The sequence below is a fragment of the Pongo pygmaeus genome, chromosome 17 (genome assembly GCF_028885625.2).
Source record: "Pongo pygmaeus isolate AG05252 chromosome 17, NHGRI_mPonPyg2-v2.0_pri, whole genome shotgun sequence".
Classification (NCBI taxonomy): Eukaryota; Metazoa; Chordata; class Mammalia; order Primates; family Hominidae; genus Pongo; species Pongo pygmaeus.
Window position 1 is genome coordinate 65,094,369 of NC_072390.2, and position 13,852 is coordinate 65,108,220.

Consider the following 13,852-nt stretch of genomic DNA (forward strand, 5'->3'; position numbering starts at 1 on the left):
TTCTTTTCTAAAACGGTTCTTTCAGTTGCAGTTCAGTAAAATACTCATTTGCATTTACTAAGAGTTTACGTGGCCTGAAACAAAAGAAACAAATTAGGTGGTCGTCTCGGTTTCCTGGAGTGTCCAGAGGGGCGGTTCTTTGATCTTCGAGTCCAACGGGCTCCGGGCCCGCCCGTCGGTCTGGGCGGAACCACCCCCACCACACATCCTCCGGGAAGGCAGCAATGAAAACGCCTTGGGCCCGGAGTAGAGCTTGGGAAAATCGGCGCAGATTCGGGGCCGCCCGTTGGGGATTCCCAAGGTTGTGCAGCCCAGGGGGCCTCGTCGGAATTTCTGAGGCGATGGGGTAAACCGACCCTTGGCGACACCCGGCTGCACTCGAACGTCCTAGGTCGTCGAGCCCCGCCCTCACCCTGGGCGAGCTCCGAAATTTAACCCCAGTTCGGTTTTGCCTGTTTTACCACTATTTGAAGAGGGGACTCAGCTTCCCTCTGGACCTAGCCCAGGTACTGGGGTTTGCGCCAGACGGAGACCACGCCCCAGGGCGGCCAGGCCAGGGGTGATGGGTGACGGGCTGTGCCTCCAGGGCCCCGGTGGGTGACAGTGGCCGGGAACTACAGGCTTTCTCGCCCCGGCGCCCTCTGGCGGACCCACCAGCAGGTTGAAGGTGTCCGGCCAGTGCTGAGCACCAAGAGCCTCAGCCTTCAGCCAACCCCCCGCCCCCGCGGCCTAGGTAAGTGAATCGCTCAGGGTCCTTGGAAAGAAGTGACCTTGATCTTCCCACCCACTATCCCAGTTTCTCAGAGGCAGTCAACACTGTTCCCACCAAACCACTCCCAAAAGAAACACTAAGCATGTAAGTAAGTGGGACAATAAAAATTTAAAAATAATTTTAAAATAGAACAGCTTAGAGATAGAAACTAAATTATTTCCAATTCCTACTGTGCCCCAAACAAGGTTCACAAAAGGGCTGTCCTCCCAACAATTTTCTGAATTCTATATATTCAGCATTAAATTCCATGATAAAGTTGGAAATCCATTCACCATTTGTAATACATATTGATGCATTTAATAAAATTGCATGGGCCGTATCTTTTGCATTTCTGTATCCTAGTATTAAGTACAGTGCCTACCACAGGCCAGGTTCTCAATACTTGAATAAATGACACAAAAATAGCCAGGACCAGCAAGTTTTTTCTGGGTGGGCTTCATAGAATCTCTGCACTTGCTGGAATCACCATGAAATCCATGGTCTTCAGCTTTGCATTTTCAGCAACATAGTTATATTGAGTTATCCTCAGGTGGGCAGTGAGACCCTTGGGAGCGGATTCATGGTAGGGTGGCTTTGTAATGTGTCACCTTGGTGAGGCTATGTTTCCCAGAACTCTCTTCCAGTAAGATGGGCCACAAGAGACATTTTGCTTGATAACCGGAGGGCGGAAGTGAAGCAGCAGCATATTGTTTTTACACGTGGAAGGCTGGTGCTGGGGCACCAGGCGCTGTTGCAGTTCACACGTTGCCATGTATCTGCTGGATCACCTCATTGGTGTGGGCAGTAGTCAGGCCTGCAGCCAGGCCTGCAGCTGCTCCACCTTCCCCAGGATCATCCCTTCAGCTTCTCTAATTCCTGGGCCAGATGCATATTTAACTCTGTGAGGAAGGGCACCAGCTTCTTCTGCAGGACACCCACATCATCGAAGCTGGAGGTGGTGAGAGACTGACATGGGTTCCAGGCCATCCTCGTGGGTTCCAGCTCGTGCTCGTGGGCTCCACTGTGTCCTCGGTCTCCCACACTTTACATCCATCTTCCCTTCCCGAGTGCCTGCCCTGCAGACTTCAAGCTCCAGCATTAGATGCAAAGACAACAGCCGTACAGAGACTGTTTAACCAGCTCCCACAATGGCATGCGGTCAGATCCCTATAATAAATCCCTTAAAATACATATATACATAATCTTTATCTTAGTGGTTCTGCTCCTCTGATTGTACCCTAACATACATGGTCGGCAGAAGCTTAACTCATGAGTCTAAATGTCAATCAAATAAATTTCATATAGATCATTGTCAAAATTACCAGAATACTGGGGTTGGGTGATTAGTTCCTGGGGGAAACAAGCAGTATCAGTCTATCCAGTCTTGACTAGGGCTGAACTAGTTAGGGTGGAATAAAGGAAGGGGTGGGGAAGGTGGCAGAGGCTGGACTGTATGAGATAGAACTGGGAAATGGCTAATCCATGTCTGAATTACTTAAAGCTGCAGGGCTGGGACTAGGGTAAGGCAAGGGAGGCACGCAGGATACAAAGTTTAAGGAGGCACTCACTCAGTCCTGGCCCTGTAAAGCTGGCTAACAAATTACAGGTCTAATCTTTTTGGCACTTTATGAATGAAGAATTGGAGAGAGTGAGGTAGGGCTGAGCCAAGACTGGCCCTTGGGCAGGACTCGAAGCAGGAATTCAGCCTCCTAGAACACATTCAGGCTGAGGGCAGGAGCCAAGCACAAAGGTCATCACAGGGCAGGAGATGCACATTGTCAGGAAAGATGAGCCAGGCTGGCAGCTTTAGTTAACAAAGACTGCTCTGGCTGAAGAGGGGGAGTCAGGGTAACAAGCAAAATGGACAGCAGCCAGTAGGGAGATACATCCTGTAGGGTTTGAGGAATCCTATGCAGCACCTGGGGTCTGCAGGAAACCCAGTTTCTGTATGAACAGATGCTCTGACAAGGTGACCCCATCTACATCGAGCCTTGGCACTCCCTAAACCATGCTAGAGACAGGAATGTAAGGGATTTATTATAGTAATTATAGTAATCTGTGTTTTCAAGGTCACCGAAAACTCCTGTTAGTGCATACACGATTACAGGTTACAGTTTAGTGGCTTAAAGAACAAGGGCTTTAAAAGCTGGGTTTGAGTCTAGGCTCTACTAACACCAGCTGTTCGACATTGGACAAATTAATGAGTCTCAGTTTTCCCATCCACATAAATGGGCAAAATCAATGTCTTCCCAAAAAGATTATTTTAAGGATTAAATAAACTGGGTCCACAGAGGAACACACCAAATAGCAGTTCCTTTCCTTATTTATTCAATTACATTTTCAATTGCTATCTCCCTGAGGAAGTATGTAGAGACACTGCCAGGTCTCATCCAGAAGCCACTTACAATTATTCATGAACATGGCTTGTTTAGGTTGTTTTGTGGTGGCTTTAATTATATTACCTTTCTCCAACCCAGCTCCCCCACCTTTAAAATCCAACTTCTCAGGCTCTTGGGGAGGAGAAGATGCACCAACTTTCTACTCTTTCTCTTCCTTTCCCGCTTACTTCTTCTAGAAGCTCAAAGTACTGTTAGGCCTGCTCTTCTGGTTTGGTGGTAGGTTTTTCCTCCTAGGGTTGATTCACACACAAGCCCTGGCAACCAATCTAGGGTCCAGCCCCTAGTAGATCAGTGTTGTCTCTCATAAAGCCAGTCTGCAAATATCACCTTGAATCCTACAGTCTGTAGAAGCCTCCAGTCTACTGCTTTCTAGCTCCAGGTTTTTTAAGGTCTTTGGACCTAGGGAAGAGGGAGCAGGTCTGTATGTTGAATGAGGTTTGCTATGTGCGCAATGGAGCATTACAAAACCATTTCCTACTATTCTGTGTCCTCCATCCACTTCCCCTTAATTATCCCTTATCTTTTTTTATATCTTCTAAAAACTACCATTATAGACAGCTTGTACATAGTCAGATTATAAGCTCCCTGAAGGTAGGTATCCTGTGTCTCCTGAAGGGTAAGCTTTGTAGGGCTCATTGTCCTCAATGCTGTGCACCCAACAGGAACTCAATCAATACTTCTGTAATTGGCCAAGTATAGATGAAAGGGTTTCTAGCCTGGTGGGCTGGTTTGTAGGAGCAAAGGAATCTAAGTGCTTAGGCCAATAGTTTACAACGCCAGTGTCTGGGGCTCTATGCAGGGTCTGTCAACATTCTGCAGGAGCCAGCATTCCTCTGTCCTCCCAACCACCCTAGTCCTTACAGGCATGTACCCTTTGTTCTATGCCAGGACTACAGGGACAGTTCTGCATGGCATCTGAAGTTAAAAACCTCAACAGGCTCAGGAAAGGCTCAAGAGATCCAGCCCAAGCCCTTCCACAGAGGCCGCTCCAGGAAGTGCAGGGCAACCAGAGATCACACAACTACGTGTGAACCCAGCTCACAAAGAGAGCTCGGAACCCAGATCTCCTGCCCATCCCACTGCCCAGGCAAGCGCAGCACCACTTCTCTGATACACGTTGCTCAATGTCAGGCAACAGCCCACCCAGAGGTCTCCTGGAGACTCCAAAGGCCTTCAAGACCGCAAATGATTATTCTCTGAATAAGAATTTATATATTAAAGCTGACCCCTATAGAAATTCCTTAGGAAAATAGGGACCAGACTCCCTATCTTTTTCTTTCAAATCTCATAACGGAGTACCAAGTCTTTCCCCTATCCCCAAAGGAGAGTCCTAACCTGGAATGTTATTGGGCTGGATCTCAGGAGAAATCTCTAGGGTCCTACACACATGCCCCTCATTAATTGTGATCAGCATAGTGGGTATGGGCCTTTACCTCCCACCACACCAAGCCAAACTGCTGGCTATACTTTCAAAACTCAGGGCCCACATCTGGCCAACGCCCACTCCTTCCCCACCCCTCACTGTGTGGGGCACACCTTGGCAACCAGACTGCTGTATCTCGGAAGCGGGTTCCACCCAGGCTGAAAATCTCCGTGATCTAGAGAAGAATTAACACCATAGGTCAATGTGGTTGTTCGGGCTACAGCAGGGTCAGGGCAGGGTGGGGCATCCCCAGCACTGACCACGGGTGTGCCAGCCCCTCCTGCCTCTTCCTCTGGGGCCAATTTGGAGGCAGAGTCATCCTTGTTCTCCTCCTTGTCCTCCTCAGGGTCAGGTGGCTCTTGCTTCACAGATGGCAGGCCTGGGTCTACTGCCTGGGAGAAGTAGGAAACAGGCAACCATTAGAAGGGCAGAGTTCACCTGAGGAAAGTCTATCAGCCAACCCCTCACTGTGCTGACAAATCCTACTTCCATTACATTTCAACACAGAAAGTCCATCTCTCTGCCTATCAACCTTTCCCATTCCCATTCCTCACTGACCTCCATTTTTCTGTTAGCTGGATAGCAAAGCGGGCAAAGCTAGTTGCCTGTGGGAGGTAGGGTGTCTGTTAGACAGGCGGGGTAATTCTGCAGAAACGTCGCAATCAGCACATCTATTGCTCTGCTCAAGAGAACCATCATGGCTCATCATCACTCTGCTTACAGACCACTCCTCTACGGCACCAACAGAACATCCATCACTGCCCCCACCTTGCTAGGGCAGCCAGGCACCAATACGGGAGAAGTCAGGACAGCTGTGCCTGGTGTCCACTCGTCCTGGGTATCCGCCTTCTCTTGCTTCACCTGGGGTAAGGCCACAACCCAACTCAGGCCAGAGCACTGGGCCTCCTGCGTGAGGGAGGATTGCAGCAGACTTGGTCTCAGCTCCCTGGCATGCGGCTGGGTGGGGCTGGGAAGGCAGGACAGGGTGGGGCCCTCACCTGCAACAGGGCTTCTGTGGAAGCTGCAACAGGGCCCGGCACCTGCACAGGACTGCTTGCGCCTTCCCGTAAAAACACAAGGTCAGTGCCAGGCGGGGGCAGCACAAAGCCACCACCTGCTTCCTGCTTCGTTGGAGCCTGGGTATGGTCTGGTTGGGCTGTGCGTGTAACCAAGGTGGGCTTCAAGGTAGGGCCAAGATGGTGCCGTCGGGCAGAGCTGGGCCTCTTTCGACGACGGTAAGGTGGGGGCGATCCTGCCCCATCCTCAGACTCTGACCAGACACTAGGCAGCAGCCGCTTCTATGAGGAAAGATAGGGTGTTATGGCTACCTGGTGTCCTGACCAATCACATCCACCCTGCCCGGCTCCACATGCCTGCTAATCTCCCATCAGTCCCAGCACGGAATCTGCTTACGTATGAGCCCTTCATCATTGAGCCTGCTAGTCTCCTATTAGCAACACCAATGCCACCTAGACTCATTAAGCCAAGCACAATGTCTGTTAATCCTCAACCAAAGCTACTGCCCCACCCACCCACCTACCAAGCCTGCCCACCACTTCCAGGCACTGGGGCACCTGGCCCAACCTATCCCGTCCACCTGACCCTTCCTGCCCCACCCACCATGGCAAACTGCAGGCATTGGCGCCAACGACACTTCTGGCGCTTCTGGTTGCTGCCCCCGAATTTGGGCTTGTCGCAGCAGAAGTCGCAGCGGCCACAGTCCATCCGCCGTAGGCAGGCTGCACAGGCCCCGCACTTGCGGTTCTGCCGGCGGTTCGTGTAGGGCTGCTGGGGTGGGGGGAATGGGTGGTGCTGTCAACTAGGACTAGGAGAGGCCATCCTCAACGCCTATTCCAGTGGTGGTCCTGGTGCTCCTCTAGCCCCATAAGAGGGAGCTACTTGCATACTAGTCTCAGCCTCCTGACTCCCCGCTAGTCACTCCTCAGCATTCACTAGTTCAACACTGGCCACTATCACTGTGCCAGCTGGCCTTTGATACCATTAGGACTGTGGCTGCTCCACTACAGTATCCACTGCTGTATTTCCTAGGCCACCACTAGCTACCAAGAAAATGTCTCTGACCCCCATTTCCAGCAACATTTTGATAACTCTCTATTAGCTCCCATCACTGTGCCTACTCTGTCTGCTCATCCTAGGTGAACCCCAGTCACTGTGCTAGCTGCTCCTCTGTCAATCCCCGCATCAGCTACCAGAGTGTTGGTATATGTGACATGAAGCACTGTCATGCACCTGCTGACCCCGTATTAGTCCTCCATTATCTACTCATCCCATCCTAGGACCCATTATTGTGCCTTGCTGTTCCCCAATAGGCTCATTCCAGCATTTGCTTCTTTGAAGTTAACCAAGCATCCTGAGAGTCTAGGCTTATCCAGGTAGGGTGGGGCCACTCACTAGCTCGTCCTCGTCTACACAGTAATAGATGAACTCGGCAGGTGGCGAGGGGGCCAGGGCTCTGGGGTGCTGTAGAGGCAAATGGGGTGGGGTCAGGGCAGGTACTGGGTAAGGTCAGGGTTGTGCCTTCCCTCCACCCACTGGGGCCTCACCGGCTCTGCGGGCTCTGGGGACTGTGATGGGGGTGGTGGAGGCAGTGGCTGGGCTCCGGGGCGCCGCCTGGCAGCCATCTTGGAGTCACAGCCTCCCTTGCGGCGGGCATGTTTACCCTGGGAAAGATCAGAAAGGGTGGTTTCAGCTTGGTGGCACCAGGCAGACACAGGAACTCCCCACCCGCTAAGTGCAGAAACCATGCATGGGACAGGCAGACAGAGGGTGGCGTGAGGCACTCACAGTTGGGGGAGCCACAGCCAGGGGAGTGCGTCGCTGACATCTCTGATGACGGCGACGCAGGCGGTGAGCAAGGTGCTGGCAGACAGGGACAGGTAGGCGGGGCCAGAAAGGCGAGCATAGGGTTAGGCAGAAAAGAAAGACATGAGGTAGGCAAGGCCAGGTTGAAAGGAAGCAGAGGCAGCGACGATTTTAACAGCAGAATGAGCTCTGCTCCCTCCAGCCCGACTTACCCGTAGGCAACGTCGCTGGACACATTTCCACTGGCGCCTGAGACCAGGGCGGGGAGGGCGAAGGCAGATGGGGCAACGGCCACAATCCTCTTGGGTCTGACAGCCCCGGCATACTCCACACCCTCGGCTCTGTTGGTGGGGGGCAGGTGGGAGCAGAGGCATGAAGCATGGGGCCAAGCCCATGAAGGCCAGGGGCCGAGGTGAGCCTTGGGCTCTTTCCACTTGCCCGACTCACCCTTTCCACAATCCGGAGGCAGCGTCTCCGTTCACACTTGCAGAACAGCCCCGATGCCACATCATGGGGCAGCTGCAGGAGGCAGGTGGAGCAGGCCCCACAGTCTTCTGTTACCTGGCAGGCTGCACACTCCCCACAGCCCACACGCTGCCAGGAATGGTAGGGACGAGATCACGGGCCTGCCCCAGAAGCACTGGTCCTCCCATGTCTACTGACCCTACATCAGCTCGCATCACCATGAATTTTAGTCCCCCATTAGCCTCATGACTGTATCTGAGAAGGTCTGGTTAGTAACCATCACTGAGGCCATTAGTATGTCTACTGGTCCCCTGTTAACTTCATCACTGTGTCTACTGATGCACTAATGGTAATGGGAATTAATTACCCCATTAATTCCCATTATTGTGTCTGCTGACCTATGGACAGCACCCTATAAAATGACTCTTCATCCTGTGGACCCATCATCATCCCTTCAGACTCTACCAGCTCCATCACATCCTGCTCCCACTGCAGAGTTGTGAAGAGGAAGCAGGTTGTGCTTACCTTAAACATTCTCTGTTCCCGGTTGAAGGCAATTCTCTGTGCTGTGGGGAGGAAGAAGGAAGAAGAAAAGTGGAAAGGAAGCAACAGACATCTGACTTCACTCACTGCCTGTGCCCTGACTTCCACTATTCGACCTCTACCTATGCCTGCTATCTCCAATATCCAACCTCCAACCATGCTAGTAGCCTCCATCCTGACATCCACATTCAACCCCCAGCCTAGCATGACATTGAACCTGCTCCAGTTCCTATCTCCCGATGCCCCATCCTCTGGAGGCCACTCACCTCGACAGTCTTTGCACAATGTTTTGAGCCGCTGCCTTTGGGTGCCATCCCCTGAGAAGCTGATTCCACAGTTCTCACAGCACCTGGGATAGGAAAGGCAGGTGTGGGGCTCCAAGAGCACCCCCAATCACAACCCTCACCCATCTGGCTCACCTTAGACCAACACTCACCCAGGAGCAGGAAATGAAGCTGGGGCTGTGTCAGTGTCAGCCTTGGTCTCATCCCTCGGGGCCTCCTTCCTGACCTCACCACTCTGGGGTCCAACCTGACGTTTCCGAGTCTTGGCTGGCCTTGAAGGCTTCTTTCGCTTCTTGCTGGCAACCACCACGGGATGGGCCTGGAAAGTAAGAGAAGGAGGAATATGGGTCAGTGGGTGGGTGTTGGGTGGCACATCCACACCTAGCTAGGCGTCTCATGTTGTGAAGTACCTTGGGGGCTGGATAGCACAAGATGCCTTGTTTGAAGTCGAAGAGGGTGAGATCACACGCAGGGCCCAGGTATCGAGTCAGCTCAACTTTGCTTCGGATCCTGTCTCCTGTGGGGCTAGGGATGGGCCATGATGGGTTAGCACCCAGGTGGAGCCAATGCCATTTCACCCATACAACCTTCTGACAGGGCTGGCAAGATACAGGAGGCAGCCTGGAATTGGCTTGTGAGCCCTGCCCAGCCCCATCTCAACTAACCTTGAAAGCATAAAAAAATTAATCTAAATACCAACACATACAGAAACATTAGAAACAATATAAATGTAAACAGATGAACAGATTTACAACATATAATACTAGTAATACTGGAACTATTTCATGTAAGTAAAAATAAACACAAATATATTAAATAACATATAAATGTTAGCATTATGTACCAAGTATATAATCAAGTAAACACAAATATGTTTCAAAAACATATAAACAAATGCAACTACACACAAATTAAAGTATAAGTAATTGATTTGGGGACCCCCATGGGTTTCTTGCATTTTTGTATGCCCTGCAAGAGAGACAACAATTGCCCTTTTTGATAAACTATCTTTCCAAGGATGTTTGTAAAGCAAACAACCTTGGAAGATAAGAGATAGGGTCTCCTTCCATGGTAAAGGGAAAGCATACTTACTGTCTTAATATTAAAAAAAAAACTTGATTCTCTAAGCTCAGGGTTCTTTTCCTATAATAATACAACCCTCTTCATGTCATGCTGTAGGAATTGGGATTCAGAAACTGGCACAAAAATAGTAATATAGTAATTCCCCCTCCTGTGCAGGAGATACATCCCAAGTTCCCCAGTGGATGCCTGAAACCGTGGATAGTACCAAACCCTAATGTAATATGTACTGTGTTTTTTCTATCTGATAACTGAGATGGTTACTGTGTGACTAACAGGCAGGTTGTGTATAGAACATGGATATGGATACGGATATGGACAAAGAGATGATTCACCTCCTGAGCAGGACTGAGCGGGATGGTGTGAGATTTCATCACGCTACTCAAATGGCACACAATTCAAAACTAATGAATTATTTCTAAAATTTTCCATTTAATATTTCTGGATGGTGGTTGACTGCAGGTAACTAAAGCTGTGGAAAATGAAATTGCAGATAAGGGGGAGACTACTGTATTCTAGATCCTGCAACTGTTGTAATAAACTGTCTTTGATCTGTAACCCAGGAGTCTTATCCCTCCTACCAGCATCTACAAAATTCTGACAAATTCACTATTATCTTGTCCTAAGAATGAAATCTCGGGTCCTTTATTCTTGACAATTGCACTTTTAAGTTTTGAAAGTTTTATACAAGTACATAAATATGTGAATAAATTATAACTAAATATAAACAAAAAGTAATTTGTAATTTGATATTTACCTGTAAAGATAGCAACTTAGATTTAAAAAATCAGAAGGAATATAGAAACTTAATAATTAATCTTTCTTAAACACATGTAAATGCTTATAAACATCTATGCTGACTCTCATTAGTTATGGTAGTTACGTTCTACAAAGCTGCCATGAACATTGAATACAAAACCATTGCTCCTAGAAGAAATACAGGGTTAGGTTCCTGAAAGCATCTGAACTTTTGTTTTGTGTGTGTTTCTGTTTAAACACACATTACTTAATATATATTTTTTTTACAAATGATTATTTGCATGGTCTTTGAATGACTCAAACCAGGGGCTTTAGAGGCCGTATGTGTTCTGTAAGGTTTTTTGCCAATATTCTTGTTTAACAAGCCAATCTCATTGACATTGAAAACCACTCTTCTACACAATCCCTTTCCTGTACAACACTTAACAGGTATTTTTAAAATTCTTTGGAAGACTCCTGATCAGCAGAAACTGCATTGCATGCAGGTTTAACATTTTTCATGCCATGTCGCCTTTTGAAATGTGCAAGTCAGCCAGCACTAGCTGATATAACCTTAATATTTTCCTAACCCAGGGTAACATGACTTTGGCTTTCCTCAACAATGCTGTCAATTATGCTTTATTGATCGTCATTTCATGAACCCACCAATGTAGCTGCTTTCTCATCTCTTACATAGCTTCAAGACTATAAATGCTTTCTGTACTTTCTGAAGCAGCTTTGTGCACATATAGGCAAATTTCCTTCTTTTTCTGGTTGTATCATAATTCTGATGCATAACATTGAACTTACAGCCAACAGCATTGTAACTCAGATAACTAAAAAGGTTTATCTGCCTTGTATTTTCTCCGTAAAGCACGACATAGTCTTCTCACACTCAGAACACTAAACAGCACCTCAGCACTATGCTTGGGGACCATTTTAAAAAGCAAAATCACCAAAAAGTACAAAAATTAGAAAAATGTGACACTAAACAGACCACGAAAAGGACACCTGTTTACAGTATTAAAGCTGAAAAGGGCTCCTTCAGCCTCAGCTAGAAACACATGCACTGAGTGACAGTTTTTCACTGCTCTGTACGTATCCTTGAATAATCACAAATGCGCTGTGAGTAGTGACTTTTAAGTTACAAATAAATTTTATTAAGTAGGTGAAATTGCAAACATAAAATCTGCTAATCAGGATTAACTGTATGTGCATAATTTAAACTTCATCCATAAATTTAACCACACCATTTGATTTTACCAGAATCAGGCTGTACCCCACTCCTGACTCTGCCCACTACCCACCCAGTACCTCTGGTAATAGGTGTCTGAGCGTCCACAGGTGGCCCCTGACTTGCGAAAGACTTCACGGCGCTTCCAGCCAGGGCCCAGGGCCGGGCAGTCCAGCCAGTCCTCAGCCATGGAGGCCACAGGAAGCAGCAGTAGCCTGAAAGGGGGTGGAAGGGATGAGGGAAACTGAGGCTCTAGGAAGGGACGAAACTGTGCCCCAGGCCACACAAATCACTGGTATCCATTAGTGCTTGCCCAAGACCTAGGACCTGCCACAGGCAACCAGCCCACATATGGAAAAGAAACCCCTCATACTCTCACCCCATTCTTTCCTATTCTGGGCCTAGGAGTTCGTCATTCCTCAACGCAAGGATCCCTGTTTCTTATTCTCAGTGTCCTAATCCTCTATCCTCAGACTGACAACCCCACTTCTCCTCACTGCCAATCCAGAAACTTTTCATCCTTCCCCCTCATTCCTCCCTGTCACTGACCTAAGGGCCTCTATCCCTCTATTTTATCACCCCAAGACCCCCATAGTCCCCATCCTCAGCCCCGAAGGGCCCCATTTCTCTTGTCCTCACTACTTGACTTCAGTAGTCTCTCATTCCCCACTTCCTTGACCCAGGAGTTCCTAATTTCCCTCCTTCAGTGTTTTAACCACTCCATTCCTTCTCTGCCTGATGTCCTCTTATCCTGCTACCTCAGTGTTACAACCTCGACTTCCTCTGCGAGACACAACTGCTCCAACCCATAGCCTGAACAGCCCCTCACCTTTTCCATTCCTCACACTGGAAGCCCCTCATGCCTCCCCTTCCTTAGCCCAAGAGCTCCCCCCTTATTTTTCTTCTCCTTCAATGTTCTGACCCACAATTTCTCTCTAGTCTGAGCCCCCAAACCTTCCTCTACAGCCAGAAAGTTCCCCACTTCTCCTCCTTACTGTTCTCATCCTCCATTCCTCCCTTATCATCCTGAGAGACCCTAATTTCTCCCCTCAGCATTCCGAACCCTCCTCCATTCTCTCTGTTCTTGTCCCGGGATCATGCCATCCCTAACTGTCAGCGTTCTGATCCCCTACTGCTCCTCGTCCTCTATATGGGGCCTCCTATTCCTCCCTTTCAGCATTCCAAAGCCTCCATTTCTCCTGTCATCAGCCTGAGGGCCCCTCATTTCTCCCTCTCAGAGTTCTGAACCCCCATTTCTCTCTCAACTTCAGATGCCCCGATGTCTCCCTTTAGCGTTCTGATCTCCACCATTCCTCTCCGTCCTCGTCCCAGGATCCCGACACTCCTACCTGTCAAGAGTTCTGAGCTCCATTCCTTCCCGTCCTCAGCCTAAATTCCCCGATTTCTCCTTGTCAGTATTCCGACGCCGCCATTCCTCCCCCTCATCGGCCTGAGGGCCCTTCATTCCTCCCCGTCAGCGTTCTGAGCCACAATTCCTTCCCATCCTCCGCCTGAGCGCTCTCCACGTCCAGCCCCGAGGCTGTCTCACCAGTTTGGCACCAGGCCGGTATCTTCTGCCACTCTAGGCCCGTGGACCCATGGCTAGGGTCCCTCCTGCGCCTCCCGCCTCGCCCTCCTCCCCTTCCTCCCCTTCCTCCTCCTCCGCGGCCGCCTCCTCTGAAGCAGTAGCTGTCGCCTCCGCGGCTGTTCGTTGCTCCCGGAACCGGATGTCCGCTGCCTGCCTCTCGGGCTCTGCCTCTCGCTAAGCACCTGCGCACTATTGCCTCGACGTCGCGTGCCCTTAATAGGGAGGCTCCCGCGCCTACGGGCTGGCGCTCCGCAGCGGTGCGCGCGCCCCCCTGCCGAGAACCAGTTGCATCAGCGTGCTGACGTTCAACGACAGTTCGCGCCCCTTCGGGGGACTGGCAGTCGCGGCTCTCCTCGCTGCCCATCTAGCTGGCTCATGCGCTTTCCAGCCTCAACCTGAAGGGAAGTGGTCGGGGAGGGCTTGCGCCTGCGCCCTCCCTTCCCTCCCGCGGTCTCCACAGCGGATACTGACCGCGGCAAGGAAGCTGCTTCGCGCCTGCGCCCTTCCTGGCCCAGCCGGCGCTC

The 13,852-nt window shown here is 50.0% G+C and overlaps 1 protein-coding gene across 50 annotated transcripts; it reads right to left on the minus strand.

The window, feature by feature from the left end:
- Nucleotides 1-861: 861 nt before the first annotated feature.
- Nucleotides 862-13,469, minus strand: MBD1 (methyl-CpG binding domain protein 1). Of its 50 annotated transcripts, none has more exons than XM_054460714.2 (17): nt 13,090-13,453; nt 11,821-11,955; nt 9,099-9,213; nt 8,841-9,007; nt 8,671-8,753; nt 8,387-8,427; nt 7,844-7,990; nt 7,609-7,737; nt 7,379-7,453; nt 7,138-7,254; nt 6,986-7,054; nt 6,194-6,361; nt 5,572-5,871; nt 5,342-5,479; nt 4,834-4,965; nt 4,687-4,748; nt 862-3,549 (listed from the first exon to the last, which is right to left on the minus strand). In XM_054460714.2, exons 1-17 carry the CDS (start codon nt 13,110-13,112, stop codon nt 3,510-3,512), a joined length of 1,941 nt encoding a protein of 646 aa, XP_054316689.1. In that variant the 5' UTR covers nt 13,113-13,453; the 3' UTR covers nt 862-3,509. The 50 variants fall into 50 exon arrangements, with proteins under 50 accessions (XP_054316689.1, XP_054316676.1, XP_054316692.1 ...); XM_054460701.2 differs by having other exon boundaries at nt 862-1,834; nt 6,194-6,358; nt 13,090-13,444; XM_054460717.2 differs by having other exon boundaries at nt 6,194-6,358; nt 13,090-13,444.
- Between the last annotated feature and the right edge of the window lie 383 nt (nt 13,470-13,852).

What these genes read in the sequence shown, in the direction of transcription:
- MBD1 (XM_054460700.2), bottom strand. Translation starts at nt 13,112, where the DNA reads ATGGAGCTCAGAACTCTTGACAG. An exon ending in TCAGACACCTATTACCAGAG is followed by an intron (nt 9,214 to 11,820) that starts GTACTGGGTGGG and finishes GCCCATCCCTAG; the next exon opens with CCCCACAGGAGACAGGATCC. An exon ending in ACAGCAGTCTGGTTGCCAAG is followed by an intron (nt 1,835 to 4,686) that starts GTGTGCCCCACA and finishes TGGAGCTTGAAG; the next exon opens with TCTGCAGGGCAGGCACTCGG.